Below are 19799 nucleotides of genomic sequence, written 5' to 3'. Positions count from 1 at the left end.
ACACGTTCTGAGCATTCTTAGAAACTTCGATTTATTGACCTGTGTGGCCGATTTCCCTAATTAAATCTAATTAATGTCCGGCTCCCGCCTTTTTTTTTGAATTTTCCCTCGTACGGTGGGCGGAGTCGACCAACGCGCGGAGTGCCTTTCATCCAGTCCCGTGGCGGCTTGCCGCTCTGCCATCGGCGGAGTAATACGTATTAATCCACAAAAGCAAAAAGTCCGCGCGAATTTTTCTTTTTGCGGGCTTATTTTGCGGCTATATTATTAGCGAATTAAACTATTTATTGACGGAAACCTAAAAAACAACATAAAGCGAAAGCAAAGCCTCCACGGAGCTGGCTGAAAGGCACTCCACGCGTTGGTTGACTCCGCCCACCGTTTAAGGGAGAATTCAAAAATAAAGGCGGGAGCCGGATGTTAATTCGATTTAATTAGGGAAATCGGCCACACAGGGCAATAAGTCGAAGTTTCTAAGATTGCTCGGAACGTGTACATCGAGTTCCCGCGGCAAAAAGGCGAGTTCAGATTCCTCTTCAGTGCACCTTTAAAGGCGAAGCTTAAGCGTTCCCCAACTTTTTTAACAAGGAAAGTTGTCTTATCTTTTCTAGTAGTGTGACATTTGCAGAGTTGCATGACGGAAGCCAACAGTCACTGAGCAGACAGTCAGCGTAGAGTATCTATTCTGTAAGCTATTTTGTCCTAGACCTGACCTGCAAAACAATGTCTCGGTTGAATTTTAAAAGTAATTTATATATCGGAGAGAAACTATCACCCCGCAATAAAAAATGTATTTTCATACTCTCCAGCGGGTGGCAGATGTACCCTAATATTTGTGCTACCTCATAAGGAGAGAATAATTTTAGAAACCTTCTCTTGAAGAAGAAGGCTGTAATAACTGTTAAATACAGAGGAGGAGCTAGACATGGTTACGACTGAAAAGAGCAAGATTAAAACAGAAGATATTACAAGCGATCGGGTGTGTTCCACTACCTAAGACTGTTGCCTGAAATAAATAAACATTACTGACTATCTTAGCAGCGCAAATAAAGGTTCAGTAAATCTCACACTATAGTTTTGACTGCAGCCACCAGAACATTCATGATCACTTGCGCTACTTGAAGCAGTATGTACTTAAACGGACAGAAGTCACCGCTGCAGTCTGGATCCCCACTTTATAACGCGACGTTGAGTGACAGCCGTAGTGATTAATATTATTATTAATTTTTTAATAATGATGACAAAACATTATTAAATATTCACCACTACAAACAGCTGTCGCTCGATGTCGTGTTACAAAGTGGCATCCAGACTATAGCGGCGGCATAGTGGTTGAGCATCCACCTCGCATGCAGGAGGTGCGGGGTTCGAATCCCAGTGCCGCCGGGTACCCACCGGTGATACAATGGGTACAAGCTTCCCTCTGCCTTGAGCTTGGCTTATTTAGGGTGAAATGCTTGGGAAATGAGTTTTTGGCCCCATCTTCAGCAAACGGAAATACCTTGTGCCATGGTGCTCTTTAGCCAGAAATGCCCTTGTGTTGTAAAAATTCACCATCATCATCATTATCATCATAATCGCAAAGGGGTATCCGTCCTGTAAGTTTCTTTCCTTAGAAGAGGTGCTTTTTGGTTTTGCCAGGGCGCTGCGTCTGTGCGTATTTTGCCGTGTTCACATTTTCGTGTTGCTGGCTACGTTTGTACGCAGGCGAACGAAAACTGCATCTTCACGCCAGGTGTATGGGGTCCCTACTTCTCGGCCATGGTTCCAGGCATGTGGCTGAGCGAAGCAGGGCAGAGCGCGGCTGGGGCATTGGTGCGTATTATACGCTTTGCGTCGTTCTGTTGTAACCGCACGTACAGTAATTTGCATATCATCATCATCATCAGCCTGTCTACGCCCACTGCAGGGCAGAGGCCTCTCCCATGTCTCTCCAATTAACTCTGTCCTTCGCCAGTTGCGGCCACCCTATCCTCGCAAACTTCTTAATCTCATCTGCGCACCTAACTTTATGCCGCCCCCTGCTATAGGCTTGCCTTCTCCTGGAATCAAGTCTGTTACCCTTGAGGGCCAGGGGTTATCTTGCCTTCGCATTTCATGCCCTGTCCAAGCCCACTCCTTGCTCTTGATTTTGACCAGGATGTCTTTAACCCGCGTTTGTTCCCTCACCCACTCCCCGCCCTCTTCCGATCTCTTAACGTTACCCCTATCATTCTTCTTTCCATGGCTCGCTGCGTTACCCTTAACTTAAGCTGAACCCTCTTTGTTAGCCTCCACGTTTGTGCCCATAGGTGAGTACCGCTGAGTATTTGCATATAGGTGTTGATAAAACACTTTTGTGATGCGCCCTAAGGCATTCTTGATATTTGGAATGACGGTTTCAACCGCGCGGCATGTTGCCTTCATCTATGGCCCGTTCTAATGGCAGACCAGGAGCAGAGGCCTCAAGCAAGGGGAGTAGAGCTGCGCATCCTTGGAAGGTAATACTCGCTGTGCCATAGGAACGCTCAGTGCGCGCTCGGAGAGCATTATGCCACTGGACCGCGCTTGTTTTGTGATCTTTTTTTTTCTGCTTGCTATGTACAAAGCTGCAACGTCACTATGAACAATGTTTCGGATACGCGGCTGCATGAGTTGGTGACTGCGTAATTGTATTTTGACAAATACTACGCTTTGACGCTTGTGGGGAGGCTGCCGCGGAGATAGAAAAATGCGAGAAATTCTGCGGTCTTTTATCCAAGGCTGTGTCGAATGTGCTACAGGAGGTAAATTGACCCTTTCCCGCAAGAGAGGCTGAATCTGAGCCACCGTCCAAAATGAAATGTACGCTATCGATGTTCAGTCCGTACTCATCCGCGGATCGATGAAACAGAAAAAGCAATACTGTAAGGATATGAGGTTATGATTTCGCGTGCCTTTCACTGTACCCGCTTTTCACGGGAGAGCAGCCTGGAATATTCTCGTGTGCTCGCAGCGCAATGGAACCAATCCGGTCTTAATAGTGGCTGAACGTGCTCCTACTCCTGTTCGTCCCCTGGAATGCGCCTTTGGGTGACCTGTCTGCATGGGTCGTCGTCCAATTAACCTTGTCCTGTGCCAGCCGGCGCCACCTTTTCCCCCCAAACTTTCTCACCTCTTCCGCCGAGCTGACTTTCTGCCTTTCCCTGCTTCGCTTGCCTTCTAACATGCTTGTCTGCATTTTTGTGTGCAGCTGATACAGCATTCAGACTGCAAGGCGTACGCACGCTTATGGGGCTTACGTCATTATTAGATATACAAGTCAAAGCTATTGGTTTGGTTTGGTTTGTGGGGTTTAACGTCCCAAAGCGACTAAGGCTGTGAGAGACGCCGTAGTGGAGGGCTCCGGAAATTTCGACCACCTGGGGTTCTTTAGCGTGCACTGACATCGCACAGTACACGGGCCTCGAATTTCTCCTCCAAAGAAATTCCAGCCGCCGCGGCCGGTATTGAGCCCGCGTCTTTCGGGACAGCAGCCGAGCATCATAGCCACTGAGCCACCGCGGCGGCAAGTCAAAGCTATTGGATATGTCTCGCCCTTGGGCTGGTTACTTCGAACACTGCCATCTATGAGGAGGCAGTGGCTGAAGGCATTCTTTGCCCAAATTCACAGTATAGAGAACACTAGTGTTCTTTACTGAAGTAGAAGATGGTAGGGTACCACAGCGGTGGCCTTGTGGTCTGAGCATCCGCCTCGCACGCGGCAGGTGAGGGGTTCGATCCCTAGTGCCGCCGGGTACCGACCAATGATACAATGGATACAAGCTTCCCTTGGCCTGGTGCTCGGCTTATTCAGGGTGAAATGCTTGGGAAATGGGTCTTCGACACCCCACCTTGAGCAAACGAGTCTACCTTCTGCCATGGCGCTCTTCGGCTGTAAATGTCATTGCGCCATAAAAATTAACTATCATCATCATCTAAGATGGTAGGGCTGCTCTGCCGGTTGGCTGGTAGGCTTTTACTTGCACACCTCCTTGTACACACTGACGGTGCCCATAGTTTGATGGAAGACGCATAATGAGCGTGCAGTTGGTAAATGGCGCTGTTCAAAATAACCGCGCGCATTCTATGAATGCTGCCCAATGATTTCTAATGTGGTGTGGTCTTGCTGTTGTATATTTTCACGCAATGGTGACTGTATTCGAAGCAGTGAGGGAGACGGCCATAAGTTCTAAAAGAAAACTGTTTATTGGGCTGACCTGCGCAACGTAACAATCGTGCTTGGCGGCTGTCGAACAGAAGCCCGCCGGTCTCCACCGCGCTGAATTTAATTTGCAGCTGATAGTGAACTTTCGAGATACGGCGCGCAAAGTTACTACAACATTCTGGGGCAACGTAGAATCAGCTCCGCTTGGATGCGATCAATCGAGATAAATCTGGTAGCGTCTTTCATCAATAATAAAGCGGTAATGCGGCGTGCCGGCAGCTTTTAATAATGAATAAACGAACACTAGAAAGATTCGCGCCAATATGCTTTCCACTGGCGGGCGTTAACGATTTTTTTATCAATAGTCGCCCATTTTCTTACCTTGTGGGCAGTGTGTGGTGAATACGTGTCACGTGCTCGAGTACTTAGTTTTGTCAAGAAAGCACATTACGAGCGCATACGCGTACCAGCGAAGAGGGTGAACAGAATGTCGTGCTCACACCAGCGGTTGTGTGCCGTTCTGTTTTCTTCTTTTTTTTTTATCGTCAGTGTGCATTTGTGTGTGTAGTGCCGTTAACTCTTAAATGGGCTGGTTGTGAAGAGCGTATTTGTTAACAGTTAACGGGCTGGTGTGGATAGAAAGGAAAACACTGATGATTAATAATTAGTGCCGTTCGGCCATTCCATTTTCTATTACGTTTACAAATTCCATTTGTCATGCAAGATGCCTATACCGCTGCTTCCCAATGAATCATTTAAAGTTTCTTTTTTGGCATCTAATATAGAAATTGCGTAAGGTATTACGGCGAATCAAGTCGTTACTTGTTGATATGCTGCAGTCTCCTGAAGGTAAACAATATGGGCTGCTAAAAAGAGGTTGGGAGCTTTCAAAACAAACTGGCCGGGCGAAATCTAAACCGTACTATGGATGAACAAAGAAAAAGTATGAAATGAGCTTCTGAATATTCTCGGCATCGTCTGAGGAACTGCAGTATGCTAAAAACGCTTGTGTAGACAATGAAGCAGTTAGTTGTAGGGGTGGCCATATTGTCTGCCCAGTCAAGTGCGCCGTGAAACAACGAGTTCCGCCGCTGTGGCTCAGTGGCTATGGCGCTCGGCTGCTGATCTGAAAGACGCGGGGTCGATCCCAGCCGCGGAGGTCGAATTTCGATGGAGGTGAAATTCCAGAGGCCCGTGTACTGTGCGATGTTAGTGCACATTAAAGAACCCCAGGTGGTCGAAATTTCCGGAGCCCTCCACTACGGCGTCCCTCATAGCCTGAGTCGCTTTGGTACGTTAAACCCCCATAAACCAAACAGCGCACATTAAACGACTAACAATATAGTACATAAAGAGCAAACTCCTCGGCATCACCACTTGATCTACGAGCCGCACTAAGGTTAACAGGTGCAGCTCTTTCCCTGGGGCTATAATAATAACGGACCGTGAGGTGCAGTATATTCCAGTACACATTTGTTAGCTAACATCTAATCCTGACAGCAAAAAACACCTACCTTCCTGTTCTTGGACGAGGAATGCGTCCTTTAGTAGTTTTCTTTAAATAAAAAAAACTTCCTCTCTTTTCCGGCACCAACCACCACTATCTAACTTCATCATGTCGAACTCCAGCTTGATGTGTAAATATGCATGTTAAGCAGACATTGGGCTGCAGTGGTAGTGTGTGGTGTTTAAATGTGCTTGGACATTTTATTTATGCACATATTATGCGTCTGATCGGCCTTGCAGTGGTGTTCAGCTTTACTTAGCGTTGGCCTAGCTGAAGCTGCTTATATATATATATATATATATATATATATATATATATATATATATATATATATATATATATATATATATATATATATATATATATATATATATATATATATATATAATTCAGCAGTAAAAGGGAAAATCTTGGCACGGTACGTAGTAGTAGAAACGTAGACCAACGTTTGAAACGGTTGAAAAAATTTATTGACGTTTCGACCGTGGAACGGCCTTCGTTTATAGCTTTGCACTCGTTTATAGCTTTGTGAGTGATATATATATATATATATATATAGTAAAAACGTAGACCAACGTTTGAAACGCTTGAAACAATTTATTGACATTTCGACCGTGGAACGGCCTTCGTCAGAATGTTTGTGACATTCTGACGAAGGCCGTTCCACGGTCGAAACGTCAATAAATTGTTTCAAGCGTTTCAAACGTTGGTCTACGTTTTTACTACTACATACCGTGCCAAGATTTTCCCCTTTTTTTGCTGCATTAAATATATATATAGCGAAGTATACGCTTCGTTAAAGGAAACATATTTATTCTACTCGACGTTTCGAAGCGTATACTTCGCTATATACTCTTGTAAGCAGTCAAGTACTCCATGCTTTCGCAACCATATATATATATATATATATATATATATATATATATATATACGAGGGGGTACCCAAAAGAAACCGGACTTATTTTTGTTTGAACATATTTGTTCACATTTTAAGCACAGACCTTCAATCTCCTTCAAAGTATTCCCGACTTGCAATGATACGCTTGTCGAATCTTTCATTCCATTTTTCAAAACATTGTTTAAATTTATCTTTTGTGATGCTTGACGGTGCCTCCGTCGTTTTTTTCTTCACCTGAGCAACATCAGCGAAACGCTTTCCATTCACCTTTTTTTTTTTCATTCTAGGAAACAAAGAAAGTAGCACGGGGCAAGGTCGGGAAAGTATGAAGTTTGAGGAATAGGGGTCATGCCATTTTTGGTCTAAAATTGTCGTAGAGACAGGGCTGTGTGAGTAGGGGCATTGCCATGATGGAAAAACCAGTCACCCGACCGCCACAAATCTGGCCGCTTCCACCGCACACTGTTGCCCAATCTTTTCAAAACATCCATGTAGAAAGCCTGGCTAACTGTCTGACCCTGAGGAACAAATTCTCAATGGACGACTCCTCTCACGTCGAAAAAACAAATCAGCATTGTTTTGAGGTTTGGTTTCACCTGACGAGCTTTCTTGAGGCGAGGTGAATTTGAAGTTTTCCATTGGCATGATTGTTGCTTTGATTCAGGATTCGATTCAGGAACACTTGAGTTGTCCCCATAGCATCGTCCTTGTACGTCTTTCTTAATATTTAAAGAGTTTCCATTCAACTTTTTCCGAGCAAAAATCAGAATTTCACCGGCGCACGCTGTTCACGAAAATCAGCCATTGCAAAAACGACATTCACACAAAACAGTCGTCACTCTAAAACTCTGCCTAAACTAGTCTGACCTCCTTCAACGACGGCACTCGGCTTACTGACTCTGGAATGTTCGTTCTATACGCTCCTAGTGGCAAAACGCGGTACCGCAGAAGCTTTGCCGACCAAAAAATTTAGTCCGGTTTCTTTTGGGTACCTCCTCGTATATATATGTGGTATATAAGGGAAGCACACGCACTAATCTAACCTCGAACTTTGCTAGGTAATTTATATGTTCATGCCTGATCAGTAGTAATGAATCAAACTCAAGCGGGGCGGTAGGTGAATTTCATTAATTCATTATAGCTTTCATTATAGCTTTGTGAGTGAGATACCCTTTCTATTCGCACAAAAGCCTGGTGCAGTGGACAGCCTAGTAAGGCATATTGGCACACTCTTCTCGGTGAGTGAGCATAAGCGGTTGACAATTCGTACTTAATATGTGGCGCTCCTGATCTGTCCGCTGCAGGTTGACCACGTGATTTCGACTCATCCGGCCTACCCGCAGATAGTAGAGAAAACAAAGCCAGGCCGGTGAGTGAGTTTTTTCGATCAGTTCCATGGCGCTCGTAACAAGCTATACCAGGTGTTTTAGCGAAGCCCGGCACTAATTTTTAGAAACTTGTTTTTTTTTTAGGTAAAGACGATTTTTTCGGCATATTAATACCACTGTTGGCGAACACGACAAAAAGAAGCGAATCATGTTAGCTTGTAAAGTGATTAAGTAAATTCTTATGGTCAGCCATTAACTGTTGCAGATAGGCGCCTGGTTTTATTAGAGGTTTCTCGCTGGCCATTAGTAATAGCTGCAATAGTTTTAAGAATTCTGAAAACGCGATCACCCTTGTCGCTGTGGCTCAACGAATTTTGCCCATTTCTCGTGCACTTAAAAAAGCTCGAGCCTGTGGTGCGTGCACAGCGACGTCCATCAAACCACGCGACTCCGTGGGGCGCAAGCCACGTGGAGGTTTAGTGAAGTTCTTTGCCCTACCTCGGTTGGAGCACCGAGGAGCGGCGACCACAGCTGCGCAAGCGGGGGAGGAAATGACACGTGGCATGTGCGCCACGAAGTGAAAGCGAATGGCTCCGTACACAGAAACTAGCAAGCACACAAGAAAGCACTGCAGTCTAGATGGGAGTTGAATTTGGAATAGAACGAGTCCTTACAAAAATATCGCAAAAAAGTGCAGAAAGGAAGAAAAGGTGACAGAGTGTTTATTTTTTAAGATTTGTTTTCAATTCCGTAAATCACCCTGTTAAGGGGCTTTATATGAGGGCTGGGCAACCGTAATTACTGGCGAGTTCTTCAATGAAACGCTTGAAGTGGTCGTGAACATCACCGTTCTCGGTGAGAACAAGTAAGGTGGCGTTGGCTCAAGGTTGAATTTCAAATGAACCACATAGACGGTAACCGCCGCATTGTATTTGTCGCGGCGCCTCCTTTGTGGTTTCATACTGTGCTCAACAGACCGCTGTAGTCCTGCTATTTGAATTCTGTGCGAACAAAAAAAGACTCAAAAAGGAGGCATGGAAGGCATTTGTTCTGTCTTTGGAGTAGCACGTGACAATAATTTCAATTTGCAATGCCGAAACTGTATACCTAGATCTGCTGTTCGATTATATGTATAAATACGCCTATGGCTCTATTATCATACTAGCTGGTGATTTCAACTGCCCACTTGTTAACTGGAATACTTTAAGTTCAGGTGATCAAACAAGCAATGCTTTGTTTCATATCCTGTTTACTTTGGAGCTTGTGCAAATTGTTAGTGAGCCTACTCGCGTGCAAGGAACGTCCAGTTCAATACTGGACTTGGTGTTTGTTAGTAACCATTTTAACATAGACGACTGTAAAGTGGAAGTCTCAAAAGGTATTTCTGATCATGAAATGGTACTATCTACACTAAACTTGCCGAAATCGGACCGTCTGCGTGGCCCGACAAAATATGTGCGCGCATTCAATAGAGCGAATGATGCGGCTGTCATGACTTATCTCATTCATGAATTCAATGACTTTTATGATCTGTATGTCCATAGTAGTACTACTGTTGACGCTTTGTGGGCACAATTTAAAGAGCATGTGATGCACTGCATCACGACTTTTATCCCTTTGATAAAGAAGGCCACTAGCAAGCACAACCCGTGGATTACTCAAGATATAATTCACATGAAACGAAAAATTAGTAGGTTAAGGCAAAGAAATAGGCAAAGAGCAAGCTTAGAGCTAAAGGTAAACATAAGTAAGCTAACAAAAGAACTAAAGAATAAGGTACTTGAGGCTAAAAAACGATTTTGTGGCACTACACTTAACAACTACATCAAAAATTCTCCGGAAAAGTTCTGGAGGTATATAAATAGAAAAAATGTGACTGCTTCTTCACCTACACACGGAAAACAGCAAGCTGACTCATTTAACAGTTACTTCCAATCCACTTTCACTGCCGACAATAATGTCTTAGGAACATTCGCGTGTCATAGCAATGAGTCAACACAACTTTCAGGCGCTCCAGTCATAAGTGTACATGGGATTCTTTCTTTGTTATTGAACCTTAATGAAAAAAAGAGTTGCGGTCCTGATAAAATTCCGAACTGCTTTCTTAGGCGTTATGCTGAACCTATTAGCCAATACCTCTATCTAATATTTTCCAAGTCACTCGAGGACAGCTGTCTGCCAGCTGAATGGAAGATAGCAAAAGTAGTTCCCATTCACAAATCAGGAGACGTAACGTCCCCGTCTAATTATCGGCCTATATCCCTCACATGTACCTGTTGCAAAATACTTGAGCATATTTTATTAAAATTTCTTAAAGAACACACCGAGACCAAGAACATCATTCATCATAACCAGCATGGCTTCAGAGCAGGCTTGACCACTGTTACCCAGCTCACAGAAATTTTTCATGACCTCGCGCAGGAAATCAACGACCAAAGCCAAACCGACATAATATTCCTTGATTACTCGAAAGCTTTTGATCGTGTAACGCATACCAAACTGAACTTCAAGTTAAATAAGATACTTGGCGACGGTCCCGTTACGAGGTGGATAGCCAGCTACTTATCGGAACGCCAACAATACGTGCAATACAATGACCATGCCTCTGACATTGTTCCGGTTATTTCTGGTGTGCTGCAGGGCTCTGTGCTTGCACCATTTTTATTTATTCTATACATAAATGACATAACATATCACGTGGATGTAAAGGTGCGTCTCTTTGCTGATGATTGCGTGCTATATCAAAAAATAAACAGTCAAGCAGACCAAGAAAAGTTAAACACAGCTCTAAGCAACGTCGTACAGTGGTGTAATACATGGCAAATGGTGATCAACATGGAAAAGACTGTAGTGATGTCAGTCACAAATAAGAAAACAAAACTTAGCTTCCCTTATGGCGCAGGCAACGAAGTTCTTAAAACAGTAACTGAAAAGAAATACCTTGGTGCGATTATTTCTGACGATCTCAGCTCCAAAGCCCAAGTACAAAATATTACCAAAAAAGCCATGAGTAGTTTATACTTCCTTAAACGCGCCTTGCGCTTTGCAACATCAGATACGAAGTTACTCGCGTATAAGGTCCTTATCCGCCCATTCTTAGAATATGCAAACGTCGTCTGGTTTCCGTATATGCAAAAAGATGTACACATGCTCGAATCAGTTCAACGAAAAGCGGTTCGCTTTATCTACCACAGATACCGGCGGACTGACTCTCCCACGGAGCTGCTTTCCCGCGCAGGCCTCGACACATTATCAAGTCGCGTAAAACTTCATAGACTCAAGTTTTTATATCAATTAATCAATTAACTGCCAGCATCTCTGCAATGAAATTAAATCTCAGCCTGCCATCTTTAGCATCTCGCCGTAAAGCCCTTAGACTCTCACTTTTCCACAAGATATTTTATCATCCTTCACTTCGCCACGAACTGATCTCCCCTCCCCAATACATTTCATCAAGGCTAGATCACAATAACAAAGTCGGAATTCCATTTTGCAAAACCAATGCCATGTTTCAGTCATTTCTTCCGCGCACAGCTGCTGAGTGGAATCACCTTCCTGCATCTACCGCTACCATTACTGACAACCAACGCTTCAAAACAGCATTAGAAAACTTTGTATAAGTAGGAGCATCATCTTTTTTTTTAATTCTATATTCTTGTTGTTTTTTGTACGAGCGTTTTGTTTGTTTGTTTTTCACTGTATTGCTGCGCTGTATTTGGTGTATTTTGTTTATTATATACTATTAACCAGCACACCAAGAACCCAACAGCTAATAATGTATAACTAGGAGCAATCATTTTTGTATTACTAATTAGTTTGCTGCACTGTACATTTTTTTTCTTAAATTTTTGTAACCACTCCCCTCTATAATGCCTCTGGCCCTGAGGGTACACGAAATAAATAAATAAATAAATAAATAAATGCATTCAACATGGATCCTGCTACTTACATTAGTTTTAACCGTTCTAGAGGCACACGTCACAAGCATGATTTTACGATTAATGAATACTTCTGTGCTAACAACACATATTATTTTTCTTTCTTTCCCCGAGCAGTAAGGGAATGGAACGCCCTAGATAAATCTATAACTGCGCAGCATTCCTTAGAAAAATTCATGGAGCTTGCAGTCTCATCAGTTTTGTCATCAAGCCAGAATTGATGACCATCCATAGTCTGTATTGGTTTTATGTTGCTTTTTTTTTGCTCACTCGATTATGTACCAAATGTATGATTGTATTAATGAATACTTTGATACGTGTTTGAACACATGTTTTGAAGGCCAGAGTTGGCTTTCTTCCGTTTTCTGTTTTTCATTTGATGTGATTCCGCATATGAATGCTGATTTCTTGTCTTTTAAACCTGATTGCTGGCTTTTGTTTTATTGTGTTGTTAACTTGCATCTTGTTATTTATAAATCAACTCCTGTAACAGTCCCAAGAAGGGACTAACAGTATGTTCAAATAAATAAATAAAAAAAATAATAAATAAAATTTCTATTTCAATTTATTTCCCATGTACACATGGTGAGGGCCGAGGGAAAAAAGCCAGAAATTGTGGCTTGACGTGCCCCTCGGCCCCTACATTGCAGGGCAGCAGGTAACATAAATGTTTTGAACAAATAGCATCTCAAAATGCAAACAATAGTTGTCAAAAATGGTTTTGCATATTATTAGAAAAATGACACGGAATGAAGTGTACAACAAAAAATGGTAACAAAAAAAGGAAACAGAAAAATACATGTCATCGAACAACAGGAATTCGGTTACTGAAATCAGGTCAACACTATACGGAAACGAAAGAGATAAAGAAGCAGTGAAGGGATAAAGAAGCAATGAATCTATAAAGTGGCACATACGTCGTGTATAACTTGGCGGCATGCACGTGAAAGATCAACTTGTGCAGTTTGAAACTTATTTAGAAGACGGGGCAACGTGTTTGCTAGACTATGCGTACCATATATTGTGCGGCAGGTTGGAATATGCCACAGTTCGCTGTGTCTGCTAGGATAAACTTGTACATTTAGTGAAAGGTGTGCCGTGTCACGCAAGTAATTCATATTTTGTTTTATGTCCTTCTTGTATCTTTATATATAAGACCACCGCTGTTACAGCACTCTCGGAGCGCGTTATCAGCGCGATTAATGATTAATGCAGTGAATATATATAGTTTAGTTACCTTCTGATGAAATACTGTCGAGAATTGGCGCAATAGCTGAACGCCGCGTGCAAACAGAGCGTTACAATGACAGGCGACAACGTTCCTCAATGGCCTCGGGCTGGCAGAGTCCTGCTTACACGACTTTGAATCAAGATAAAGAAGCAGATGCGGATAAAAACTCTGAGATCAATGCGGTTACCCGCATTGATCTCAAATTAATACGAAAACGAAACGTTCACATCACATACTATATGGACGTCCGTGGAGGTTCTGATGTCCATGTACTATATTGACGTCCATGGCTATCGTGACGTCTCACTGTATTTTCTAACGTTTTTTAGCGTTCAATTAAATAATTACATGGCCGTCTGCATATATAATGACCGTCTGCATATATGGGAATTAAACCATTTCGCTATCGTGTCATATAACCTTAAGGCGGAGGTTAAGTGCGCTTTCCATTTTTTTTTTCAACGTGATTGCGAAAGGTATTGAGGATATAGCAGTGCTTTTGAACGAGATTATACCGCCTTTTTTTAACGATTTTCCTTCGCCATGTCTAGCATTTTGGTACCTAAATCATATATGGAATGCGGCAAATTTTCTCGATTTCTCGTATTAACTTGGTGAGCAGGCACCAGCTAATGTGGTTCCCGTTTCCATACGCTCTAAGAGATGAATTGCACGGCTCTCACGAAATTTTGCTCAGGAAAGGCTTCATTGTCGCAGTTCGCCATCACTTCTGTCGGGTTTTAGCATATGAAAGGCTAAATAAAAATTGTTAGTGGCTTAGCTCGGCTATGCCAGGATATACGAAGTGAAAGGCCTCAACTGTGGTTGCGGCGCTTGCGAGCTCTCCTTTTCAATCCTCCGACATATTATCAGGCATGTGACACAGTTGGCGAAGCGAGCAGAGGCGAGAGCAGCGATGAGGCAAGCGGTGTGACGTCATATCAAACGGCGGCGGCGGCTCCGCGGTGAGGCGCGCGGTGTGACGTCATGCCAGATGGCGCGGCGTCCGCCAGCTGCGGCGGTTGCTAGGCAACGGCTCAAGGTCGTTCTCTGTGGCTCCTCGGAGCACCGCCACTGCGAAATCGCAAGTTCGTAGAAAATGTAGCTTTCGCTACAAAAATGAGTATCTTACTTCAGGAGCCATCCCGGAATTCGCTGAATCGTGTCTCTCGCCTCGCCGTACCATGCGCAGGAGACCGGAGGAAACTCTCAACGCCATGCTTCGGTCCATGTGCGAGCAGCGTGGCCTCGACTCTCCTTCGCAGCTGGTTGCGGACCTGCACGTGTGGCCAGACTTCCACGGAAACCGGTCTCCGCTGGCTGACCCTGGTCTGCGGGGCATGGTCGGTAGTGCACCCTCCGCAAGCGCGTATCGGGCGTTATTTTAGTGCCTGCAGTATTTCGCGACAATTTTCGGGTAGATTTCAGCAATATACTGGTGGCACCGAAAAGAAAACGAGTCACTCGAGCGAATACTTTCGTTTTCAGGAAAACCAATTTGTGGCCATTTTTCGCGATATAAAAAAAACCTCGTATAGAATTCGTATATCTCACCACGCGGCGCTGCGGTACGCAGACCTGCCTAACGGGCCGCTTCCATGTTTGCAGCCTAGGGGGGGGGGACGGCAGGAAGTAAGCTTTATCAAGCGTGCACCGCCCGAGCGTTGAAGTGCCGACCCTACGTGACTGTGCATGCGGCATTTATTTTGACTCGGTTATCAAGCAAAGATGGCTTCTTTTTATTACTGTTTTTTTATGTCCGCGATGATTTGTCAAAAGGAACTCGCGGGAACAATCGCTGATAGCGCTGTTTTTAGCCAGTAATTTTGCTGGTCCGTGGCAGTCCGCTGAACCCCCCTAATACTGTAGAATGGGAACGGCCCGGCACTCTCGTTATCAGCCTCTTCGCCACCCGCAGCGCCACGCGTTGCCATTTCGGCGCTCTGGTGTTCCGTCTCGTGTGCTGATCTTTTTTACCCGCGACTGTACCTCACTCTTTCTACATTTCCTGGAGGACTACAACCTGCGGCCTGTAACTTTGTACAAAGGAAGTTTTAATGTCACTGCCCTTTTCCTTCACAGATTAGCGGACTAACCCTCTCCGCTGGCGAAGAGGACCTCGCTAAGCTGTACCTCGCCACCATGCAAGCCCTGGCTGTAAGTCGACGTAGACATTGCGGCAAAAATGACGGCTCCATTATGAATCGCAACTTTCATCGAGCGAGCAAGCAAATGCATAACCTTCTGTATACTAATATAACGATAGGAGTCCGTAGCGTGAGGTTGTCGATTCACACTCTTTTTCAGCGGACCTAAAGCCGTGCAGAAAGATTTGCCAGCAATAATTATCCAATATTTTCTCAAGGGTTCTCGTTCGCGGTGAACGTAGTAAAAAACTGCCCTTAAGTTTGAGCCAGCGCAAACGTCCAGAGCAACGCACTGCCAAAACACGCGCCAGGAACGGTCGTCGGCAATGAATGCCGTACCTGTTGACCCGACATACTCGATATCACTACGCAGCTCTCTTTGCGTGGTTTTTTCTTCATAGACTTTTAGTGCGAAACCACTATTTCGTCGTCAAACCTGAAGAAGCCGATGGGTCTTCGAGGCCTCGAGCTTTCACCTTCGAGATGAAATGACTTGGATACGGTGTGACTAGGGGAAGGTCACGTGGTACGAAAGTTTAAAAGAAATTGTTTTTGTTGACAATGTAAGGCAATGCCCAGGCAAGAGTCAAGTGAATTCGAAGGACAAGATAAGGCAATGTTTAGGCCATAGTAAAGGTAATTCGAAACCAACTGCTTTCCCACGCCATAGTCGATTTAACGGCGTTAAAACTGACATTTTTTTATTTATGTCGCATATATATTCATCCCACCGGTAGCCGTGGAGAAATTCTCGTCTGTTTCGTTTTCTAATCTCTTTGTCGTAATGGCAACTCTTTTTCTCTCAAGCATCACTAGGTATACAGGCAAGTAGAGTAGTAGTAGTAGTAAAAACATTTAGTTTTTTTTTTTAACTGTTCACCTTTTCTTGTCCGTTCGCTCCGTCTTTGCAGTACGGTACGCGGCACATCATGGACGCACTGGCAGACACAGGTCATTCAGTGTCCAGCCTGCTAATGTGCGGGGGCCTAACCAAGAATCCGCTTTACGTGGAGCTGCACGCAGACGCCACAGGTGGGTGCCCAGCCAATAGACAATCATGATTGCCAATATTTCTTGTAAACTAGTTTGCAACCTCTTAGGGAGCAATGCAGAGACTGCCTTAAGAAGTAAACATCCTGTTTCATTTTGCATTTTTTCTTTCTGTTTAAATGAAGGTACATCTTAACAGATGTTGTCAGATGAGCTCAGTGCAAATACGAATATGACCCAGGTTCCCCTAGTAACCGTAACAGAGCACTGATATGGTTGCATGGCTGTGACGACAGGCATATGCTCGGCGTCATGGGCAACTCAATGGAAGGTTGGCGTGGCATTTAAACGAATCTCATCAAGGGAAAGCTTGTGCCCTCTATGAATAGAACAGAACAATTAGGCAGCGATAGCAACAGGATCACTCAGTGGTCGTCGAAGATGATAATCTCTCTGGGCGTCAATCTCTGGTTGCTTGATTTCTCTGAAGCAGCCGTCATACCATCTTTCCGCACTGGGCCACAGACTTCTAAAGGTATCCACAGTGAACACCACAAGGCGCATTGACAGTCCAAGGGTCTGGACATCAGGTGGTGGCGTATGCACTGTATGTGGGAGAAAGCGGCAGCATGGCCACTGGAAACATGCCATTGAAGGCCTGCGAAGAATACTGTGCGTTTGCACGCTGTGCCGCTGTTAACAGTAAGGAAAAATGAGCAATGAAAAGTGGCAAGTTCTAATGTGCTTTCCAACGTTAGCACGGGTTTATAGCGTTTTCACACCGAGAGAGTCGGAGGCACCGCTTTGAGTGCAGGTCTGCGAACCGTCGTCAGCAAGTCGTCGTCAGCGAGCTCACCTGCGGGGGTACTTGGAATGGTTCAATACGCAATAAAAATGTGGTGCCGAGAAAGATACGGAACGCAAAGCCACAGGCAGCACGCTGAAGAAATGCGTTTCACTCGGGCACTGCTGAAGAGAGTGGAAAGGTCGCGCGCGAACTGCACAGCGAGATATCAAACATCGCGAAACTAGCGTAAGTGCGTTGCTTGTGCTGAGAAAAAAATAGCGCTTGCTTTGCCTGCAGCCTTGTTACATGATGCTTCTATAGTGAGCTTGATTAAACGCGCTCTTTCTGCGGACGCCCCGCTGTCGCTTTCTGATTCCTTAGACCAATCGGCCACAAAACAAGTGCAGAGTAACACGCTTCGCTTTTTTTTTCTCGCGGACTGTTTGGTAAATTGGTTTTTGAGAAAAGGAAATGGCGCAGTATCTTTCTCTCATATCTCGGTGTACACTTGAACCGCGCCGTACGGCAAGGGAGGAATGAGGGAGTGAAAGAGGAAAGAGATAAAGAGGTGCTGTAGTGGAGGTCTCCGGGATAACTTCCACCACCTGGGGATCTTTTACGTGCACTGACATGGCACAGCACATGGGCGCCTTTTGCGTTTCGCCTCCATCGAAACGCGGCCTACTTCCCTAATACCTTTCACAGCGATGCACCTGATGTATGAAACGGAGTGGCTCAGTGGTAAGGCGCTCGTTAAAGATCCCCAGGTGGTCGAAATTATTATCCGGAGACCTCCACTACGGCACCTCTTTCTCTCTTTCTTCTTTCACTCCTCCTAACTTCATCCCTTCCCTTACGGCGCGGTTCAGGTGTCCGCCGAGATATGTGAGACAATTACTGCGCCATTTCCTTTCCTCAAAAACCAATTTACCATTTTAATATAGAATGGTTCTGGAATCTGGTCTATGGACTAGATGACTGTGACAATGTATAATTTTTTTATTGGGTGTGTAAATTCATTATTGTAAGGGCTACTGTTTGATCTCCGCAAACGCGAGGTTTCCTTGTTTCGTTACGCAGGACTACCTGTGTTACTACCTTCGGAGACGGAGTCTGTGCTGCTGGGCGGCGCCATCTTGGCGGCAAGCGCCAGCGGCCGCTACAAGAGCGTTACGGAGGCCATGCTAAGAATGGGTGGTACGGGCCGCGTGCTAGCGCCGCGGCCTAGCGAACGCCGGTTTCACGACGCCAAGTATGCTGCCTTCCGGGCACTCCTGGAATGCCAGCAGCGCTTGCGGGACATCATGTCCGGAGGAGCGCCCGTGTCCAGACCGCCGTCCACGCCGCCGTCGAGGCCACCGTCCAGACCTCCGTCTTCGTGCTCGGGATCCTAGCTTTCTTGCGTCGTTTTTATTGCAGTTTCCAAACAAACAAAAACAAATGCCAGAAGGTGGAGCGCGGTTGGCGATGTCTGCAACTACTGACTGCCGGTTAGCATGAAAACTGCGTGGACATCATTGCAAGAAGACGTGCTGTCACCCTCGATCTGACAACAGAGGTCTCAAATGGGAGCTTATATCCACCGTTATTCTACATTCCCAGGTGAACGATGTGATCGAAACGAAGGTCCTATGGACAGGACAGCAGTTGCTGTGCAGCACAATGAGTGTGCTACGCACTCGCATTAAGGCGTGCTCAAATTTCGTCCTTGGTCTGACTACTTCTGCAGTCTAGGCGTCGCTGCTCAGACGCCATGGTCTTAAGCCTGCCGCTTGTTCAATGGTAGGGCGAAAGCAGCGCGTCCGTAAGGCGCAGCATTTTGCACTTTTCTATAAATCGACATTATCTTTCACGCGCAATTTAAGAACTGCTGCTTCGCCTCGGTACGTCGCCAGCGCTGTACAAGTGCTCTCGAGAGAATGACCATCTCAATTGTGGCACACATTCCTATCAGACCATTATCACAAGTAATTCAAACTAACCAGTTTACCTAACCCCCCGAGTTTGCTGCAGTTGTCTGTGAATGAAGGTGTAACTAACGTTCTGTATTATGCTAAAGAACGCCATGTTCTCGGTTAGTTGGCTTAATTGGACGAATAGTACCGTAGAGGTTCTGTACCGCTCGGGCGAAGTTTGTAGTACCCGAATGAAAAAGGAAAAACAGTGCACTCATAGATGGACTCGGAGTTTCTTGGACTCAGAGAGAGTTCGAGGTCCGATTTTTTTGCTGTTGGCCGAGAGTAGCGAATGGTTGCGCTATTTTTCAAATGCCATACTGTGTAAGAGGCAGCTCAGCACTGGTGCTTAACGTTCCGAGAACACAGTTAATCTTGCATCTAGAGAGATCAAGGCAATAAGATGCGAGGGCTTATTAGTTGAAAGATGGGGGACTGAACTGAGTGCAGATGTGGTAGTTAAAAAAAATCACAAGCACACCTAAGTAAATTGTGTTGGCAATGCGATAGCATTAGATACTGTTGATGTCTTCACCGCAAGTCACGTCATTTCCGGTGTGGTGACGTCAGGTAGCTCCATCCAATGGGAATTATCCAGTGTGGTGACCTCGAGCCCTCCAGCCAATGGGCAAATTTTATGACCGTCCACACATTTTGGCCCTTTGAGGGCTCTAATTCTATCGCATAAAAGGAGAAATGAAACAGATTATTGACGCGTTTTCTGATATTATTCAACCGTCTGTGTATCCTGTGGCATTGTCCACTGGTTGCTATCGCTGGTGCAGTTATAACTTGCATGCATTCTTTTTCCGAATCAGAAACACCGCACGCCGATCATCAATCGATTTATTTT

General features: G+C 45.0%; 1 protein-coding gene across 1 annotated transcript in view; it reads left to right on the top strand.

The window, feature by feature from the left end:
* Positions 1 to 19429, top strand: part of LOC149366854 (FGGY carbohydrate kinase domain-containing protein) — a 45824-nt gene extending 26395 nt beyond the window's left edge. The window contains exons 7-12 of the mRNA XM_089552737.1: positions 1708 to 1815; positions 7875 to 7939; positions 14260 to 14410; positions 15150 to 15224; positions 16126 to 16246; positions 18072 to 19429. Coding sequence (XP_089408863.1) covers positions 1708 to 1815; positions 7875 to 7939; positions 14260 to 14410; positions 15150 to 15224; positions 16126 to 16246; positions 18072 to 18385 — 834 coding nt within the window. The 3' untranslated portion in view covers positions 18386 to 19429. The remainder of the gene's footprint in view (positions 1 to 1707; positions 1816 to 7874; positions 7940 to 14259; positions 14411 to 15149; positions 15225 to 16125; positions 16247 to 18071) is intronic.
* Positions 19430 to 19799: the final 370 nt, after the last annotated feature.

This window comes from Amblyomma mixtum, chromosome 1 (genome assembly GCF_055824585.1).
Source record: "Amblyomma mixtum isolate Tamu chromosome 1, ASM5582458v1, whole genome shotgun sequence".
Lineage (NCBI taxonomy): Eukaryota > Metazoa > Arthropoda > Arachnida > Ixodida > Ixodidae > Amblyomma > Amblyomma mixtum.
This window is presented reverse-complemented; position numbering and strand designations above follow the sequence as displayed.